Here is a 19,672-nt window from a genome sequence, read left to right as displayed (position 1 = left end):
TTCTGTAAACAGAGATAGTTTTCTCCTGGCTGAATAATAGACCCAGGGGTTGGATGACATTGAGTTCTGCTTCCCCATTTTCTGGTCTTGCCTCTGAGTTGCTTTTTAGTTATCAGTATTATCAATATTGTAGTTATGCGTGCTATCGGTCATGGAATCTGGAACGTCTTTGTACACAAATACCTTTCTTTGTTACCAGGTTTGCAGTTTGTGCTCCCATTGGAAGCCTGGGAGAGTTTCCTTCTCACCATCTACTCACCAGAGCTCGATATCACTAAAAATGTTGTTAGTTTACTAGCGGTCCAGACGTCTTAACTGCTGTCACCCTTAAATCCACTTAGCAGTGACTCCCTTGGTTATCAGAACAGGGAATTCTGAGGGTTGGTGTGGTTCATGTAGGGGTACATTTTAAGCTATGTCATAAAATGGATAAGCATAATTTAATTATGCTTTATTTAATCTATAATTTATGAAAAGAAAGACCCATACATGTGAAAGTCCAAAAATAAGGTACCAGTAAATGGGGAGCAGGGGATACGATTATTAGCAGAACTTGCTTGTCATCACCCAGGGGGATCCCAGAGACAGGACCTAGATGAGTTCTTTGGAGCAGTGAAGGAAGAGTCAGAGAAGCGCCCTTTCCTGCTCGGTTTGGTGCCTCTCCGTGAGGCTGAGGGATGACCTGCCCACTGAAGACTGAAGCTAGTGGTGGAGGGAGCCAGCCTGAATGGGGTGTGGGACTTGACTGTCCTTCTGGAGGAGGGGTTGCCCATTTGTTGGCAATGATTTGTGGTCATCCTTTGCTCAGGTTGAGAGACGAGACGGGGACATGTGTGGGGTGGGCAGAGGGAGACAGGTCCAGTGCCCGTGGCTGTTCCTTTCCATGCAAACACTTCCCACTTAGAGCACAGTGCTTCCTTTCCATGGAGCCGTGCTCTGTGGTATGGTGGCAGCTCATCCCCACTTTCCCCGTGGCCCTCTGATGGAAACAGACCCTCCCTGGCCCCCGTCAGAACTTCGCCTCACTCCTCAGGTCAGGCTTTGTGGCTGGGTGCCTTGGAGGTCGCCCGGTGGCGTTGAGCTGACCTTCAGTCCCTTCTCATTCTGGGAAGCCGGGCATGTGACAGGCATGGTTGTTCACAGCTTCTGGGCTAAGCTCTGTGCTGCACACATTGCAAACACTTTCTGGGATGCGTTAGCAGCGTAGCCAGGAGGACGTTGGATGTGCGGAGCAGGGAAGAAACGCGGAGTGGCAGGCAGCCGTGCTCTGACGGGCTCTGCTCAGGCCCTGATTCGAGGAGGCCGTTTACCTGGGTGCACCTGCTGATGACTACGGGTGCCTGGGGGGCCCTTACCACGGTGCTTAGCAACCGGAGGCTGGGAAAGACAAGTGAACGTTTGGGGCGCAAGGAAGAGTCCAACTCATGCTACGGAATGAACCAGCCATGGTTTTTCTGTAGTTCAGCGATAAAATAGGCCCCTGCTCAGAGGCACGTACCCAGAGCAACACCGATAATGAGTCCTTCCTCAGCGGGCATGGCTGACGTCCTCGAGTGTGACAGGCCAAGTGTCTCTCTGTCCTTGTGAACCCCACTGCTGAGTTTTTCCTATGTCGTCAGCAAGTCCTCTTCTATGCTCGTCCCAGCCCTGGCTCCCAAGGCTCTTCCTTGGCCAGCCCCTGATAGATGTTGACAGGTTTTTTCCCCACTCAAGGAATAACCAAGGGAAGCTTGCCCTTCAAAAGACGCATGGCATCTTTTTTTAAACTGTCATGTGGAAGTACTGACTGAGCTCGGAGCTCTGTTTTATAATGTAAGACTGTGGGATTAGCACATAATTCTGAGATTTAATTAAAAGTCCATTCACCGACAGTCCCTGATGAGGTCAAGAGAGAGAATGATCTTAATGGAAAGTAATATGAGACTAGAGTTGGCAGTAAACATGCAAATGGAGTCCTAATCTGTGTTCAGCATTTAGAATTCATAGATTTTTCCTTTCTCTTTAGTAGGGTGAGTATATATGAAGGAGTTTTAGCTCCTTTGGTGCGTTAGAATTCCCTTAATGGGGATATGTGGTTTGTAGACAGTTTCCCCTGATTTATAGCTTCATTTTAAAAATCCTCTTATTAGGGTCTTTTGTAGAACAAAAGTTTTCAATTTTGAAAAGATCCAATTTATCAATTTTTTTCATTTGTGGATTTTTTTTTTTTTTTTTTTTGGTCATAGCTAAGAGCTCTTTGTCTAGGTCTAGGTCTTGAAGACTTTCTCCTGTGCTTTCTTCTAAAAGCTTTGTACCTTTGCATTTTTACATTGAAATTCATGATCCCATTTTGAATTAATTCGTATGAAGTGTGAGGTTAAAGTCAAGACCTATTTTTGTCTACGTATTTCCAATTGTTCCAGCCTCATTTGTTGGAAAGATTGTCCTTCCTCCATTGAATGACTTTTGCTCCTTTTGTCAAAAAATCAGATGGAGATATTTATGTGAGTCTGTTTCCAGAATCTATTTTGTTCCATCGAGCTGTGTGTTTTTCCATGCTTCAACACCATGCTATTTTTATTACAGTAGATATATAATATTAAAATTGAGTACTGTGATTCCTTCCACTTTATTCTTATCAAAATTATTTTAGCTGTCATAGTTGCAGTACATTTCCATATACATTTTAAATAAGCTTGTCTATATATACAAAAAGTGTTTCTGGAATTTTGATAGAAATTGTGTTAAACCTATTGGTCCATTTGAGGATTATTATTTTTACTTTGTTGAGTCTCCCAATCCATGAACATGGTCTGTCTTTTTATTATCTAGATCTATTTTGACTTTTTTTGTGTTTTATAAAATCCTGAATTTTTTTGTATTTGTAGCTAAATATTTCATATTTTTGGAGTGGTTGTCAGTGGTGTTGGGTTTTTCACTTCATTATCCGCGTGTTAGTTGTTAGTGCACAGAAACAGTTGATTTTTGTGTGTTGTTCTCATACCCTACAACCTTTCTAAATTCAAATATTATCGTGTTTCCCCAAAAATAAGACTGGGTTTTATATTAAGTTGTGCTCCAAAAGACACATTAGGGCTTATGTTCAGGGGATGTCATCCTGAAAAATCATGTTAGGGCTTTTTTTCCGGTTAGGTCTTATTTTCGGGGAAACCAGTAGTTCTAGGTGTGTGTGTGTGTGTTCCTTAGGATTCTCTAACTAGACAATGTGGTGTAAAGCCTAAAACCAAAACCCATTATTATGTGCTGCCTTGACATCTGGGAAACCAGGAAGGGCTTTGAATGGCGTAACAGCAAGTTCTCTTCCCCATTCTGCCCCCATGGATATGGTCCCCTCGTCAAACACCTTCCTTATCAAGAGGGCCAGGCAAAGTTCCTGCTTAACTTGAGTAGTGGGTTTCAGTTCCCTGCCAGCCTGCAGAATTACTCAAAAACGCCACTCACAACCTCCTGAAGGAACCAGAGGTCACCTCACCCTCTTGATATTACAGAGATTGCTTCACTCTGTCCCGTCTTATTCACTTTGTTCGCAGGTGGAACCCCTGTGTGGTCCTGCATGGTATGCAGTGTCCTCTTCCCTTGCGCTATGAGTATATGTCATTAAAAAAATGTTGTCTATGCCCTCTGTTCGGTGTAGGGTGTTGTACGTCTGGCTGTTCCTATAGCTGTAAGGTGGGGATACCTCTCTCACCAATGGGATGAACAGGATGTGATTAAACAGGTGATGATGTCACCTTTTTTCCCTTCTTTTTCAGTCTGTACTTTTTGTTGAGGTTTGTTTTGTGTCCAAAAATATGGTCTGTCTTGGTGAATGTTCCATGGACATTTGAAAAGAATGTGGATTTTGCTTTTGTCGGGTCAAGTGTTCTTTAAATGTCAGTTACATTTTGTTGGTTGATGATGTTGTTTAGTTCTTTTATGTCCTTGATGATTTTCTATCTAGTTATTGAATGAGTTGCTGGGAGAAGGGTGTTGAAATTCCCAACTCTAATTGTGGATTTGTCCTTTTTTTTTTTTTTTTCCCAATTTTACCGTTTTTGCTCCAGGTATTTTGGAACTCTGTTATTTAGCGTGTACACATTTAGGATTCCTGTGTTTCCTTGGTGGAATCTTCCTCTATGTCCCTCTTTGACCCTGTGACTCTGGGGGTGGGCTCATGATTGTAGCTGACTTCTCTGCTTTCTCTATGCCATAGTATGGGGTAGAGCAGTTGGGTGTTTAAAAACTCAGGGATCAGATAAACAGAGCATCAAAGATCATGGATCCCAAAACAGATCTAATGAAGGTCTCCGGACAAGTGAGGGTCAAAGCTGAGATAGACCCGTGTCTCTAGTTCACTTAATGTTTTGCCCTGGACAAGCTATAGCATCAGTGCGAGTGGCTAGTGGCTGAGTCCCTCTACCTGTCACTACCTTGGGCACATATTCCTTTACTTCTTTTCTTTCTTTTCTCACTCTTTCACTCTTCAGTTCTATCCCTTTTTACCTTTCTTCCCCAATATGTCAGGTCTGCCAAAGGAGCCTACCAACATTGTTCATCCTTTGTTGACACTGAGTATGAATAGACTGGTGTGTTCGAAGAAGGAAGCGTTTGGTGTCTAGTCGGAGAAGAGCGGCATTAAAGGGTAGAGAGACTCTGATTATTTATTGTACAAGGAAGCACGATAGTGCTGTAGTCTAAATAACACTAATTGGTCTTTCCCTTGGCTTGGCCTGAATCATGCTGTTTTCCTTACATTTTCCACCAGAGAGCAGATGTCATCTTAACGACTTTCTTACGAATGTTTGCTTTCTTAGAAGTGAGCTGTGTTTATTTCTTCACTTACAAGAATGTGTTGTTTATAACTTGTAAAGAAATGTGAATCCATTCTGATCGGCTTCCCATCCGCTCTTCTCACTGGGTCCTTACCCAGCCTGTGGTCAAGTGGACACACGGCCTTCGTCATAGACCAGTGGAGGAGGACGTCTCAGAGCGTGCCTGATCTTAACCAGAGGTTTGGGAGCACAAGGGAATTCACTTGGAAATACTTGGACTTTGGCCACAGTTTCATTTGAAGGTATTGGCTCAGTAAAACCAGTCATTCCTTTGAGCCAAGATGAAACTCGCCTTAGTGGGCGGGTGGGAGGAGTGGAGCGTGAAAGAAAGTAGATACTTGTTCAGACCTCCTATTTGTGATCATGAGACAGGCATATCGTCGAGTTCTCACTCTGCCCTTGTATGTGGCTGACCGTTTCCTCCAAATACTGCAGTTCTTCATGGCCCTTGCTCCGGTCAAACCGAGCGTGTGCCTCACGCGTTCCTCCCCTCCTTCTCCTCTCCTCTCCATCCTTCCTCCCCTTGCCTCTTTGATCTTCATCCTAGCTGTCTTTCAAGATTCAAGGCATTGCCAGAGTCTTTCCCCATCCTCTCACTACCATCAGTATTGCCCTTCTGTGTCTTGCTCTGAAATCGAGTTGTCTCTATGCCTGTCTTTGCTCTCTGCCTGAATTGCACATTTCAGTTTTCTCCCTCACTCCCCGGGTCTATGCCTGCTTTCCTTTGGGCCCCTCACGGGCTAGCACAGATCCCTGCACATCGTGAGGCCTCGATGGAGGCCACGCTCTCTGCCCTGGAAGAAGTTCATGTTGAGATGGGGAGACAAACAGATATCACGAGAGTCATAGAATGAGTCCTGATGTAGCTTTGCTGGGTCGCAGATCCAGCCACCCCCAAATCCATCCAGGGCTGTACCCTGTGCTTCTCCCACGCCCTCACTCTCCAAGTTCAGTAATCCCCTGTCCCTCCGCCCTTTTCCACACTTGCTCCATATTTTTAAAGCTTGGCACTCTCACATGGGACAGCCTTTGCCCTGAAACGTCTTGAAGGCCTGGTTTAGCCTTCGACTTTGACATCATTTAATATTAACTTTTGTTTTTGTTTTCTCATTCTGTTTTTGGGAAAAAAACATGTAAGGTCTATTCCTCATATAATAGTGCGGTATGTCTCTGGCTCCACACTTCATGCTGATATTCCAACTTCAGCGCTTTCTAGTAGATTTGAAATCCAAAGCAAAAATACCCATCTTTTCAAGTTTACTGGCATTTGGATTTCCCCTTCTGTGAATTGCTTGTTCATACCTTTTGCCATGATTCTTTTTTTGTTATCATCTCATTTATTTGTAGATGTCCTTTAGATATGTTAGATACTGATCCTTTGTTATATATCTTTTCCCTATATTTTTAGCGTTCATGGTGAACAAAATGTTTATTTGAATTTTAATGGAGTGTCTCCCTAGCAGATTAGTTCCTGGAGAGCAGGGACATTGGTCTCTTGTTCATATTGTGTCCTGAATGCCTACAGCAGTGTATGGCAGGTGGCAGATGTTCAAAAATAGTTATTGAATGAATGAACGGATGACTATTCATCTTATCGTTTATAGTTTTCCTTTTTGTATGTCTTTTTGAGGAAGTTCCTTCTTACTTTGATGCCGCACAGATATCGTCTTATGTTTTCTTCTAAATCAGGGGTGTCCAAACTGCGGCCCGCGGGCCAACTGTGGCCCGCAATCCATTTTTTATTGGCCTGCAGCAAATTCCAAAAATATATTTAGTTTACTTAAGTAAACCAGGTGAGGCAATACGTACTTCACCTCGAGTGAGTGGCCCGGCTGTTTGTATATTTTACCATGTATGGCCCTTGGTGAAAAACGTTGAAAAAAGTTTGGATACCCCTGTTCTAAATGTTCAGCCTCCTATATTTTTTTTGCCCACCCATGAAAATGGTGTTGTGTCCTGCATGGCCCTGTGAAGGGGAAATGGATGAGTTTTCCAGCAGGCTCTGCCACTTCCTAACCGTGAAACTAAGACAGCTCTCTTTACCTCGTGAACTGCCATTTTTCTCCCTTAATTGAAAAAGGGGGCTGCTATTCACTGACTTGAGGTTGATTTAGATAAACTGTGTCAGGTATCTAGCACTTGGCTGGCACACTGTAGGCATTCAGTAAGGTGGCAGTTTCTTCCTGCTCCTGTGTCTTTACAGAGGACAGCAAAGCGAGAGTGAGGCCCCAGGAAATGAAACCGTCTTTCCCTGCGACTTCCCGTGGACGTCTGGAAACCCCACGGTGGGCTCTTTCCAGCCCCTCTCTGGCCGCTAGCTCGTCCTCCCTCCACCTTCCTTCTGCTCTGGCCTCATCTCCACAGCCTGGGTTTCTGCTCTAAGCCGAGTAGCAGACGCCTCTCTTTTACAACCTGTCACAAACCCCTGAGGAGATGCAGGCAGGCCTCGAGCCGCTACACCATTTTTCCTTCTGAACACTTAAAGACACTTTTCATCAGAACAGAACTGTTTTTAAACAGGGATGTAGACCGGTTCCCTTGTAAAGAATGGTTGTGATTCACTCACATTTCAGTTACTCCTAGACATAACCAACGAAATTGGTCAGTTCTTCCTGTCGACATGGACTTGCTACAGGAGGGGTCACACATATTTGTGGTAACAGTCAGACATCAACTAAGTCTAAGAAATAGAAGTAGTCACACTGATTTATGTTTGCATTGCCGCTGCTCACAGTAACACGTGGAAGACGTCTCATGTCCTAGGTTGCATGTATTATGTTTAGAACGTTTGTGCTGTTTTATGGTTTCTTGTTCAAGCATCAAGTTGTGTTACGTTGTTCAGTTTCGTTTCCGTTTCATTGTGGCAGTCATGGGACTGTGGGAATTTTTAGGGGTGTCCTTGCAGTTGGGTCTTTCACACTGGTTTGAGGGTGTTGGCCCTTCTCCTCAGAGCCAATAATTGATGTGGGGGTGGGACCCCCTTCTCAGGCATGGAGTCCGTGATACACGGGGTCTTGCTGATTCCTTTCTGAAGCCGCTTTAGGTATCATCTGCTTAGTCTTGAACCCAACACTGCACCTCGGTGAGTAAGGAGTGTTGGAAACACCCCCTGTCTCGGATCCGTGGGATTTCTTCTTACATCATTCAGAGAATAAGAACTGCAGAACCCTATGTAGCATCATTATTCAATAGAAATATAATGCCAGCCACATACTGGCTTTCCCGAAAATAAGACCTCACCGGAAAACAAGCCCCAGCATGAGTTTTCAGGATGACATCCCCTGAACATAAGCCCTAATGTGTCTTTTGGAGCAAAAATTAATGTAAGACCCGGTCTTATTTTCGGGGAAGCATGGTACGTGATTTTATATTTTCTAGTAGCCTATGGTATTTAAAATGTCATTTTGAACAAAAATTTGAGACACGCAAAGAAACAAGGAAGTATGGCCCACACACATGTAAAGAAAGCACTCAATAGGAACTGTCTTTTAGGAGGCCAGAGGTGAGATTTCTTAATCAAATAATTTAAATTGGCTATTGTATGAATACGTTCAGGAATTCCAGATAAGAGAAAAAGTAACTTACAACAGGAAAACAATCAGATTGATATCTCAGACTTTTCTTTCCCAATTTTTGATTCTAGAAAATGGTGGAATTTTATACACACATACATATACAATATATACACATATGTACTATAGAGTTTAACATTTACTTTTTTATTCATATGAAAATGATTTTCATGCATTGATTGAGGAGAGATCTGAGTTTGCCTTTTTCTCTGAAAGTCTGCCTCTTGTCCTGAGCAATGTATTCAATAATCCACCACTTTCCCATTATATAAAAGGTTGTGTTTATCTAGTGGTAAATATAAACAGGCATATTTGTACAGGCAGGTCTGACTTAAAACTTATTATATATAATAATTGTTGTAAATTATTTTAAGTTAGTGTACATATACACAAAATATGTAATATATATACAAATTAATATATACATTTTCTCTATATATACACACACACACACACATACACACACACACACACACACACACACACACACAAATATGTATACACATTTTAAGAAAGGAAAAACCCATATTACAGTGGTAATGCTCAATATACACTGATAACAAAAGATGAATACAAGTCGTGTATACATTTTTTTTGGCACCCCCGGTATATATAGGCATACACACACACACACACACACACACACACACAAAATGATTTATAAATCATGATGTGCGAAGGAAGACGGCCATATGCAGGGGTGTAGTGTCCGACTTGCACAGCCATACATAGGGTGGCCCAGGAATAATGACATAATAAACACCTGTGTACCCCCTATGCAAGTAATAGAATGGAATGTACCCCTGAAGCCTCTCAATGTTCCTTCCTTCTTATATCCTTCTCTCTGCTCAGGAGTCACCACAGCAGAAGGTGAATTTTGTGTCTGTACTTCCTTTAACCACTTGAGTATGTATCCCAAAATAATACATCATATGGTGTCAGCCTTTACTGAATTTTATGTGAATGAAATCATACTATGTGTCTTCTGCTCAGTGTTCTGGTTAAAAATTTCCTCTGTTGATGTGTGAAGTTGAGATCATTCATTTTCACTGCTCTGTTGTGTTCCAGGGCATAAATATACCACAATTTATTGATCCGTTCTACTGTTGATGGTTTCTTTTTGTACAGCGTTAGATTTATTGTGGTGATACTTTATTTAGGAATTTTGCATTCATTTCAAAGGTGAGATTGATATGTAATTTCTTTCTTGTATTGCTCTTGTCTGGTTTTGTTATCAAGGTTATGATCTCATAGAATGAATTATTGGGTGTTCCTTTTTTCTCTTCTTTGAAAGAGTTTTTTTAAAGATTGGAATTGTTTACACTTTGAATGTTTTGTAGACCTCAGGTCTGAAACCTTCTGGATCTGTTGTTTTCTTCATGGGAAGAATATGAAATACAGATTTTGTGTCTTTACTGTTAAAGGACCACTGAGATTTTGTTTGTTAAGTAGGTTTTGATTATTTATATTTTTTTTTCCTAAAACTTTTTTTATTTCTCCCAACATTTCAAATATATAGGCATCATTTTTTTCTTGAGTTCTGAGATACGTTACTTTGCTGTGGTTCATTTTCCCCCCTCTATCCTCATTGCCACCATCGTTTCCCTCCTGGCGTATCAGTAGCTTAACTAGTCTCCTGCCTTCTGTCTCGCTCCTGCTCCAGTCCATTCTCCATAATCATCGTTTCACTTCTCTACTTAATAAGGATAAACATTGGCTTCATGGTCTGTTGACCAGATCCCCCTACCCCCCACTTCAAGATCCAGCCAATGACTGCCTCTCCAGCTTCCCCCCGCTTCTCTCTCTGCTCCAACTGTACAGGGAGCCCCACTCTGTGCTTTCTAAATTCCTACTAACGGTATCCCTTTGGTGGTATAAAAACAGTAAAGAAACAAAACTACTGCCCCTTCATCTCCATGCCTGATTTTCCTTCTGTTGTGAGGAATTCTGGAGCTCATCTAGCTCGGTCTCCTCTTTTTAACTGTGTGGTGAGTAAGACCTAGAGACGGGAAGGGACATGCTGAGAGCCACACAGTTTCTTGTGCAGGTGGGCTGGACCGCTGGGTCCCTAACTGCAAATCTAACCCCTGTCTGACCTTGAGGATCCGTCACCAATTTTAACAGGTGTCCAGTGTCTTCACCTTTGTGTAGTTTATGACATTCCACGTATCCGGTGCCATTAGTAAAACTAATCCTATGTTTATTCAGGACTTAAAACTAAGTGACGTTTCCATGTCAAACAAGCAGGGAATGGTATGCTGATGTTTTAAGCACTCAAAAGATTAATTATTCTGTATATTGTCGAGAAATTAAAATTATACCTTAAAAAGATACCAACTTAAATCCATAAACCTATATCACGTCCAGCACCCCGCTTAGACCGAACACTGTTGTTTGCATTCCTCTTTATTTTTTAACAAAAAAACCAGTGTGTTTGTAATGATGTCTTCTGCGGATTGATGGTGCCAGTATGATTTCGTTACCCCTGAATTGTTACCAAAGGTTGATGTTAGCATCTTAATTTTATAAAAGCATCCCCTTGTATTTTCAAGAAGTCTTCAACATTTTCTGCTAACCCCCCAGTTGTTTTTTTTTTTTTTTTTTTGTCTGGTCATTTATGGGAATTAGCGTGATGCCATTTTATGCTCGTGGAGCAAAGATGCCCTGACTGAATTCCGGCCTTTCTATCATCTTGCTTGTGTAAGAATTCTGAAAGGCATGAGCATCTCAACGGCGGATTTGGCGGCTCTGCTGACTCCTTCACACGGAAGACTTCCCGTCCTCAGCTTAGAAAAACAAACCGGCTCACGATGACGATAAATGTTTTTCGGAGTATGTGCAAACAGCACATTTCTGTCTTTCTCTTCTCTTGGAAGGCCGCATTTTGAAAGCCTGCATGATTTCAACCACACAGACGAGCTGTTTCCTGGAAGAAATAAAGCTGTGGGGGTGAGAAAGACCTTGAATAAACAGGCGTTATGTCCCCGGCATGTTTCTGGACTGTGTCAGGTTGGGTGGTGTCTCGTTGCCAAATCGGGAAGAGCTGGTAACGTTTTTTTTTTCTGTTTTTTTTTTTTTCCTTCCTTTCTTTTTGCTACTAAGTTAATACACATTTGTGCAGGAGGGATGGACACAGATTTGCCTGATACTCAGTACTGGTCTCTGAGGTTGGCAGCAGAGGCCCCAGGCCTGCATAATTCCTCAGTTGTCAGGTGACCATATTCTTTGCAAACTCAGGGAAGCATGTGTGCTTAGGGTCTGGTGGGCCCGGCTGTGAGGCATCGGAACCATCAAGGGAGACTGCTCGGGTCTGGCCTGGCTGCAGGTGGGGGCTGTGGGGGCAGACAGGCCTTGAGGGCCAAGAAGCAAAGGGTCACGTAGCTGCTGTAGGTGGGAAAAGAGGATGCAGGACCCTGCCCTTCCCAGCTGGGTTCCTAGAGTGGAGACATTCTCAACCTCCAGGGTGTGTCAGTTTAGAAAAATCAGGGAAAAAAAGAAAGAAAAGCGATTCCTTAAGGAACCCTGACCTACACTGGCCTATATCCTGACCACTCTATTTACTACTGCAATTTGTATGTCACCCCAGCATTTCTGATCTCGTTTTCCTGTGTGATGACAGTATACAATTTACTTATTTTTTATGTTTGTGTTCTGCTTCCTTAAGTAGACGGTAGGCTCCTTGGGAAAAGCGATTCTTGTCTGTTTCATTGACTGCTGAAATCTCCGCGTCACAAACAGGCTTGGCGTATGTATATGTAGTGGGTGCTTCATGGACATTGGCTGAGTCACCGAATAGACGATGAGCAGCAAGCGTTACTTGGAGATTCCGTGCTTTTGAAACTCCCCCTCTATCACTTTGGTACAATAAAATACTTATTTGTGGTAAATTTGAAAGGCAAAGATGCCTTTTCCTCTCTCTGCCAGAGAGAAAATCATGAGTGTTGGTGGAGAAGAGGCTGTGGGAAAACACGCATTTTACGTTAGGATCTAAGTGTGGATCGCAGGCCCCGCATGGGGCCCCGGGAAGGAGTCCTCCCTGAACACTGAATTCTGCCAGGGAGTGGAAGTGCCGCCTGGGAGGGAGTCACAGCGATTCCCTCAGCACATGTCGCTCCTCCAGCTGCACCGGTGGTTCTTCCACGCAGCTATCACCAGCTGCAGTGCCGCAGCCCTCAGATAAACCCTCCTTCTTCTCCGTGGACTCTTTCGGCAGGGGCATCACGAACCTCACAGTGTAACTAGACCAGGAGAGGGGAGGGTATGGGAGAAGGAAAGAGTGGAGTATGGAGCTTACAATCGAGTAAGATTGGAGAGGACCACCCATCGGAGTTTCTTCTTTACCAGAAGAGCGTCGCTCACCTTTATCCTGAGGTATTTTAAGGTGGAGTTATTTCTATGTGACAGTTTGCTAATTGAGCCTGTTTCCAATGGGTCAGTTTACTTCCAGGTCTTGAAAAATGGATTCAAATACATTTTTGGGGGGTGGTGTAGGGTAGGGGTGGGCTCCAGAGAAAGACGATCCGTGTTGTGTATATTGGCAGAGGAAGGCTTTCTTTCCTCTTCCCATTCAGAATCATAGTCAAGTTTTAAAATAACCCCTTGTGCAGTGCCAGCGTGGTATTCAGCCAGAGCATTTTGGTCTTTCTGTGGTGGGGAGAATATTCAGACATCAGACATGCACAGCTCTGCGGGGGTGGTGGGGGCAACCTCTGTCGGTTTTTCTAGGAAAGAGTATTAATTGTTGAAAGTCTTCTGTGCATAGAGCCCGGTGCAGAGCACTAAAAAAGGTCCAAAGATGTAGAGAAGTATTCGGGCTCCATTTTCAGGTTATCTCCTTTCAGGGAACGGAATGGTGAAACCTGTTCCAGCAAGATCTTTTTCCTGATGGCTCTGGGCCCTGCTTTGCCAGTGCTGATGAAAGACGCGTGTGTCAGTGTGTGTGCGTGAGTGTATGGGTGTACGTGTGTACGTGTGCATGTGTGTGGAGTGGGAAGGGGAGGGAAGGCGAGAGAAAGAACATTCGAGACAGAATGTGTGTTGAGTAGCAGACGGAGGATTGGTACTGGGAATGACGTTTATTAGATCCAAATTCCAGTTTGCTGAAGAGTCTTAATGGGACCAATTCAAGGCGAGACCGTCTCCACGTAGCAGCTCATTCTGAACCTGCGTACTTGCGAGCGCAGCACCCCACCTCACGGCTCTAGGAGGGGCCCAGAGGGGCCTGCTCGTATTCCTTGTGAAAATGTGACTCAGAGGAAAGCTCTAGTTTGAGCCGAGGTGGTAGTTTGGCTGAGGTGTGCTCAGATGTTTATTCAAATGTTAGCTCTTTCAGCCCAACAATAGCAAGACAATGTTATTAATTAGTTGATAGCAAATAGAGAACACACATCTCAGATCCCTAGCATTCATTTTTAAAAACTCAAAAGAAAAAAAATGTGAAAATGAGTTTTCTTTCAGCCCACCCTTCCAACCCTGCCAAAGGCAACATATTTTATATTTCATCAGGAAGTTTTGGGACACCTAAGACTTTTCAAAAGTCTTGGAATGATGACATCCTACTTGAAAACCCAAAATGATCCGGAAGTTTTCTATTTTAAGCTTCATTTCAGGTTCAGGAAACAAAATGCACACCGTGCTTTTTGGCACAAAAATGTGCTTAGTGTGCTGAGTTTAAATAGTATTGGTTAACTTAATTTTCCCTCCTGGGCTGTGGAAGATTCAAACTGTACAGTCCCATGTGCCATCCAGCTCTGGAGGGACAACCTCCCCGGAGACCCTTCGGAATGTCTTCCTTGAAGACTGTCCCCATAACAGGGTTCTGCTCCACCTGGTTCTGCCTGCTCCACCTGGGAGACACACTTCCGGACTCATCGAGTATTGTCATGTAAAAAGGGACCTTCTACCCGTAGGGGTGGTCCCTGCATCCTATCCACATGTTGAGCTCTCCTCGGCAGATCTTGGCTACCTGTTTAATAGAGATCGACTTCTTATGCACGATGATTCCTGATAGGGACTTAAACGTCCTCTGCTCAGTCCATGTCACAGTGTCACGTGGAAGACTCCTGTAGGACTGGCTCAGGGCTTTTGCCTTCTTAGTGTTTAGCTTTTGTCCCCACCGACTGAGATCTGCTGATACTTCATTTCTTCCATCTTGTATCATACGTCTGTGTGTTGTCTGTATCACTGCAGACTTGAAGCATCTGACGAGGTGTTTCTTGGGTCCCGAGTGCTGACATAGGGCCGTCTGAAATGAGGGGACTATAATTGGGGAAAGCCACGGTCAGCCTGGAGACATTCCTTGGCCTGGTAAAGGGCCCACGTCGCAGCCCTCTTCCCGCTCAGCGTTTGTGGCCATGACAAGGGTGCTGACAGAACGTGCTGCTCAAAGTTGGGATGACGTGAGCTGAGGAGACCGTGATGTATATAGTGGTCCATGGAGTCAGCATCCAAAAAGCGTCCTGCCAGGCTGGACTGATGGGCCAGATCTGCAGGGAGTGAGGGTGACGGGGACGTGTGCAGAGCGCAGACTCAGCCTCACCGTGGCACGTGGCAGAAAGCCTTGGTGCCTCCATCCACCGTGAGTCTGTGCAGGTTCGTGGGGTGGTGTTGGGCTGTGTTCTGACTGGAGAGAGATGAACGTCCACGTGCTGTGCTCAGACCAAGCTGGGTGACGTGTGTAAACTGGCTTGTCCAATTTCAATGGGAATCGTTCTGGTGTTTTTTAAAACTGGTGACTGCTGGACTTTTGAAGCACTTTGGGCCTCATTCTCTGGGGTGCCTGCTTCTCCCCACTTCTCTCCCCGTCTGTTATATCAGCCATGCATGCCCTGCCGTGACACGCATGTGCTGCCCTAAGACACTGACATCTCGTCCTTGAGGTGCGATCCCATGTTTCCTCTCTCCCTCCAAAGTCAAAGCCTTTTGCTGGAGGGGGCAGGGGAGACACAGCTGCATCCCCGGTCTCCTATTGACAGCCCCCGAGGGCCTTCTGGGTTCCTCCTGACCCCGTCCCCGGTGGCGCGGCAGCTGTGGACAGTGGCTGGAGCGTGATGCATTTTGGCAGCTTCTCTCTCAGGCCCTGGCTCTGTGCCCTGGGAAGATCTCACACTTCCTGGTCTGTCCTCCCTCCCGCTACCTTCCCTTGTCTCCTGCTACTAAAGGGCCCTGACCTCTTCCATCACCCCATCCTGAGAGGAGCCGCGTGCCACTCACCCTCCCAGACGCTGAGGACGTGAGCTCCCATCTGGGTGACAATGTCCGTGCGTGTCCTTGGCTCCTGGGATGGGTGGGGCGCTGGCTTTCTGAAGTCCTCCGTGAACTCAGCCATTGCGCCTGAAGGAGGGCCCAGGTTTCCGAAGACTGGTCTCCCCCGAGGGACGAGAGGAAGTGGAACGGAGGTGACCTTGCACTCAGCAGCTGGGAGTCTGTGTGTCCCCAGTGACAGTACATGACCTCCTGAGTGTAGGGTTCTTCGTGTGTGACATGAGGCTGATGGCTCCCACCTCACAGGGGAGTTGTGAGGGCAAAATGCGACAGTTTTCACAATTCCTAGCTGTCAGTGGATGCTCAATACACCTACGTTTTCTCTTTTTCCCAGCTTTCTTTGCAAAGGGCCTGTATTGACTCTCTTGGGCCTGATACGGGAGCTGCTGCAGGAGAGGGGTTGGGATCACTCTGTCAGGTTCCTTCCAATTCTGGAATTCTGTGCCTCACATGTTCACTCTGTTCCGACTCCGGAATTCAACGTAGGAGGAGTGTGTTTGCGGGGGGCAGAGGGAGGCTGTGGGAGAGGATGACGGGGGAAGGTGTCGCCCAGGGCCCCTCACACTTCGGCTGGGCAGCAGTGGACCTCTTCAGACGGGTAGGGCCCCTGTGAACTTGCTGGCTTCTCATGGACCCCTGTTGCCTTGGAAGAGTGTAAGCTACTCCTCACTAACGGTATTCCAGTGGAGGCCGCGGGGCGTCTGGCAGGATTGCTGAGGTATCCAGGCTCCCCCACAGGAAGGAAACCTCCATAGAGCCCAGGGGCGTCTGAACACGGCCTCGCACACTGGTCTTTTACAGGTGGTTTTCCCATCGTCCCCACTTCATGCGAGTAACCTGGCCTCCAGCAAGCCTTTCCCAAGGAGAGACGTGAGAGAGACGTGGGGCCGCACAGCTCTGGGGGGACGCCCGTCACTCACGCGGTGCTGAATCCCTCATGTGAATGAGCGTGGACAGGGAACTCTTGAACTTCTTTGGATAACGCAGACATGCAGTTTTCTGCTCCGTGTGCCCTGACGGAGCGATCACGTACTGATTTTTCGTTTTGAAGTGGTGTCCATGTGGATGTTTTTGCTTTCACCAAAGGTCCTGCTGCACTTTGGGACAGCAACCCTTGGGGAACCAGAGCTATTTGAGGGGTGCATTAGCCCCCCCACTGTTTCTGTCTGCAGAGGGCGATTTCCTCAGAGTGACACCCTTGGCCCCTTCCTGTGTTTCTTACGCCCTCCTTCTCAAGCCCTGGGAGTGAGGTCATCGGTCCATTATGATCCGGTGGGTTCAACACTGGGCGTTCCATCTCCTTCATCGCTTTCCTCCTCGAGCCAATCAAAGCAGGGGTCCTGGTAAGCATGCACCAGCGTCCCTTGGGTGTGTCCCCAGGATAGAGGTGACAGCAATGGAGGTGATGGTGGCAAGTCCATGAGTCCATTGTGTCCGAGCCATACTCTCCGATTGGTGACGTCCTTCTTCCTGACTGCTTGCCACCCCCACGATTGGGGCTTACGTCTGATGGGTACTATGCCAGGGTCGGAGCTCTCCTTGGACCAGCCAGAGTCTTTGTGCAAAACCCATGTTTATTTAACCTTGGACTTCTACACTCACATACAAAGCAGTATGAGAAAAAAGTCTCAAAGGAAAGAACACCAAACCCATGAAAAGGGGTTATTAGAGGTTGAAGGGGTTATGGGTGACTTGTATTCTCTTTTTTGCTCATCTGTACCTTCTGAACTTTCGAAAATGAACATGCGTTGGTTTTGTTGTATGGAAAAAAGGTTATCACCTCTTTAAATCAACAAAAACAAAATGAGAGGGTTGGAGGAAGGAAGGAAGGAAGGAAGGAAAAGGAAGGGACGAAGGAAGGGAGGGAGGAAAGATGGGAGGAAGAAAGCCCTAGAAACAATGGATTTGCAACAACAAAGCATAAGCAGGTTAACTCCACTGTGACAGTTGCTGGAAGGTTGTGGGGACAGGAGGCAGGTGTCAGGGAATAAATACTGTGGGTGCCGGTTTGAGGTGGCCCAGGGTGGTATCCTGGCCTGACTGCCTCAGCTCAGCTACCTGGCATGTCTCACCTTGACCTTTGCCAAGAAAAAACACTTCCCTTTTCTTTGTACAGCTCTCAGTGGGCGGGTTCTCGTGGCATCACCCTTTTCAGAGATTGCCTGTGGGCTCCTTACTGGAGCCTTATTTGTAACCAAGCGTCTTGCCTTTCAGACCACAACAGAGAAGTCTCCAGGGGCCTACTTCCTTCCCGAGTTTGCACTCTCCCCCCAGGGAAGTTTTCTGGAAGATACCACCGGGGAGCAGTTCCTCACATATCGCTATGACGACCAGGTAAGGACCTTGTAAAAGAGCCTCCCTTTGGCTGTGCCACTTGCCAATGGGCAGGAAACAGTTTCTGAGAATTAAGTTCAAAATACTTGTATGTTCCCCTTGCACAACACCCTGGTTGGGTCCCAAGATGCTTGCAATTCTGAAATTATCCCAAAGTACTGATTAAGCACTCTTTTCTTTTCCCTCTTAACTTTTACTTCATTTGTTTCACCAGCAACAAAGTATTTTTTTCCCCCAAACCTATTTTCTAGAACAAAGTAGGCATTTCTCTCTCTCTCTCTCTCTCTCTCTCTCTCTCTCTCTCTCTCTCTCTCTCTCTCTCTCTCTCTTTCTCTCTCTCCCTCCCTCCCTCCTTCTCTCTCTCTGTCTCTCTCTGAAGTTACTTGATGGCCAACCAGAGAACAAGGCTGTGCTTGGCTGAGATGCAGACACCAGGTACTCAGGACCCTGCCTCCCTTCCATTCTCTATTCACGTTGATGCCCGAACAGCGTTAAACACTGTACACGTCTTTGCAGTCACTCGTAACTCGTTTGAAACAGAGAATGGCAACTGTGCCGAAGTCAGAGGTTTCTAGTAGATAGAGCCTGAATTCATGGGGTGGGGGCGCCCGTGGGGGTGGGATTTAAGGTGACGAGGGACTTTGATGGGTCTGGCGGACCTTGGTTCCTCCAGGGCCAAGTGCAGTGAGGCTAGAATATCATCTCACGGCCCGTGATGGGTGGAGGGAGATGGCTCAGTGACCAAGGTCCGCTCTGCTGTTCTTGTCAGTGTGTTTGGGCCAGCACATCCTGGCTTGACTCAGGCAGGGCTAGTCAGGGGGTGAAAGATATTACTCAGAGGAGCAGCTCTGGGAAAGTCAGTCTGCCATCATGGGTAGATGTGAGAAGAGGGAGTGGGACTGGCTCGAGGCCTGGCTGGAGCTAGGCAGAGTGCCAGAAATGAGGGGGGAAGGCGGAGGGTTGGGGTCTGAGGCAGCATCACAGGCTGATGGAGGATGGAGAATGGAGCATAGAGGGCGGGTGGAGACGTCTGGGGCCTGGTTCTCTGTGTCCCCGCTTGGAGGAGGAGAACACCCCATTAATATTGACCCACCAGGCTCTGCTGAGTGACCTGTGCTTGGTGCAGTGAGCTCTGGAGCAGCCTGTGGACCAGTGGACCCAGCCATGGGCGGGGAGCTACTCAGGGCAGGGTGGCATGAGACCAATTTTGTATCACAAATTTCAATATTCTGCCATTTTATTCAAGTTACTTGAGACAAATAGTTCTTGTGGGAACAGGGATCGGGAGGGGAATAATTCCGTCTTCATGTTACGTAGCCCATGTAAGGCTTTGGACAGGCATTTGTGCCTGATTGGAGTAGGACCTAAAGTAGTCAGTTGATTTCTGCTCTTGTCTCCGATGGATTTTTAGAGGGCCTGCAATTAATGGCTCCTTTTAATCGAGAAATCAGTGGTTCAACAGGTTTTCATATGAGAACTTCAGGGAAACTGAGAAGGCAGTTAAGGATAAAAAAGGGTGTCTGGAAAATCACGAGCCATGTATTTTTTAATTAAAGAGTGGTTAATGCCTTCTCCAGGTTCTACAGGTACATTATATTTAATATAATAACAACATAAAAGCTAGAAAAAGAGGGAAAAATAAGCCCCTTTAGTCTTTTCAAAAGGCTAAAGCAGATCTTAAAAGCGTGTGGC

The 19,672-nt window shown here is 45.9% G+C and overlaps 1 protein-coding gene across 1 annotated transcript in view; it reads left to right on the top strand.

Annotated features, from left to right (window-relative positions):
- The window catches only part of ADAMTSL3 (ADAMTS like 3), a 187,217-nt gene that overhangs the window by 13,098 nt on the left and 154,447 nt on the right, over positions 1-19,672 (top strand). The window contains exon 3 of the mRNA XM_033100157.1: positions 17,861-17,980. Coding sequence (XP_032956048.1) covers positions 17,861-17,980 — 120 coding nt within the window. The remainder of the gene's footprint in view (positions 1-17,860; positions 17,981-19,672) is intronic.

This window comes from Rhinolophus ferrumequinum, chromosome 28, assembly GCF_004115265.2.
Source record: "Rhinolophus ferrumequinum isolate MPI-CBG mRhiFer1 chromosome 28, mRhiFer1_v1.p, whole genome shotgun sequence".
Classification (NCBI taxonomy): Eukaryota; Metazoa; Chordata; class Mammalia; order Chiroptera; family Rhinolophidae; genus Rhinolophus; species Rhinolophus ferrumequinum.
The sequence above is the reverse complement of the archived record's forward strand: the minus strand, read 5'-3'. Positions and strand labels throughout refer to the sequence as shown.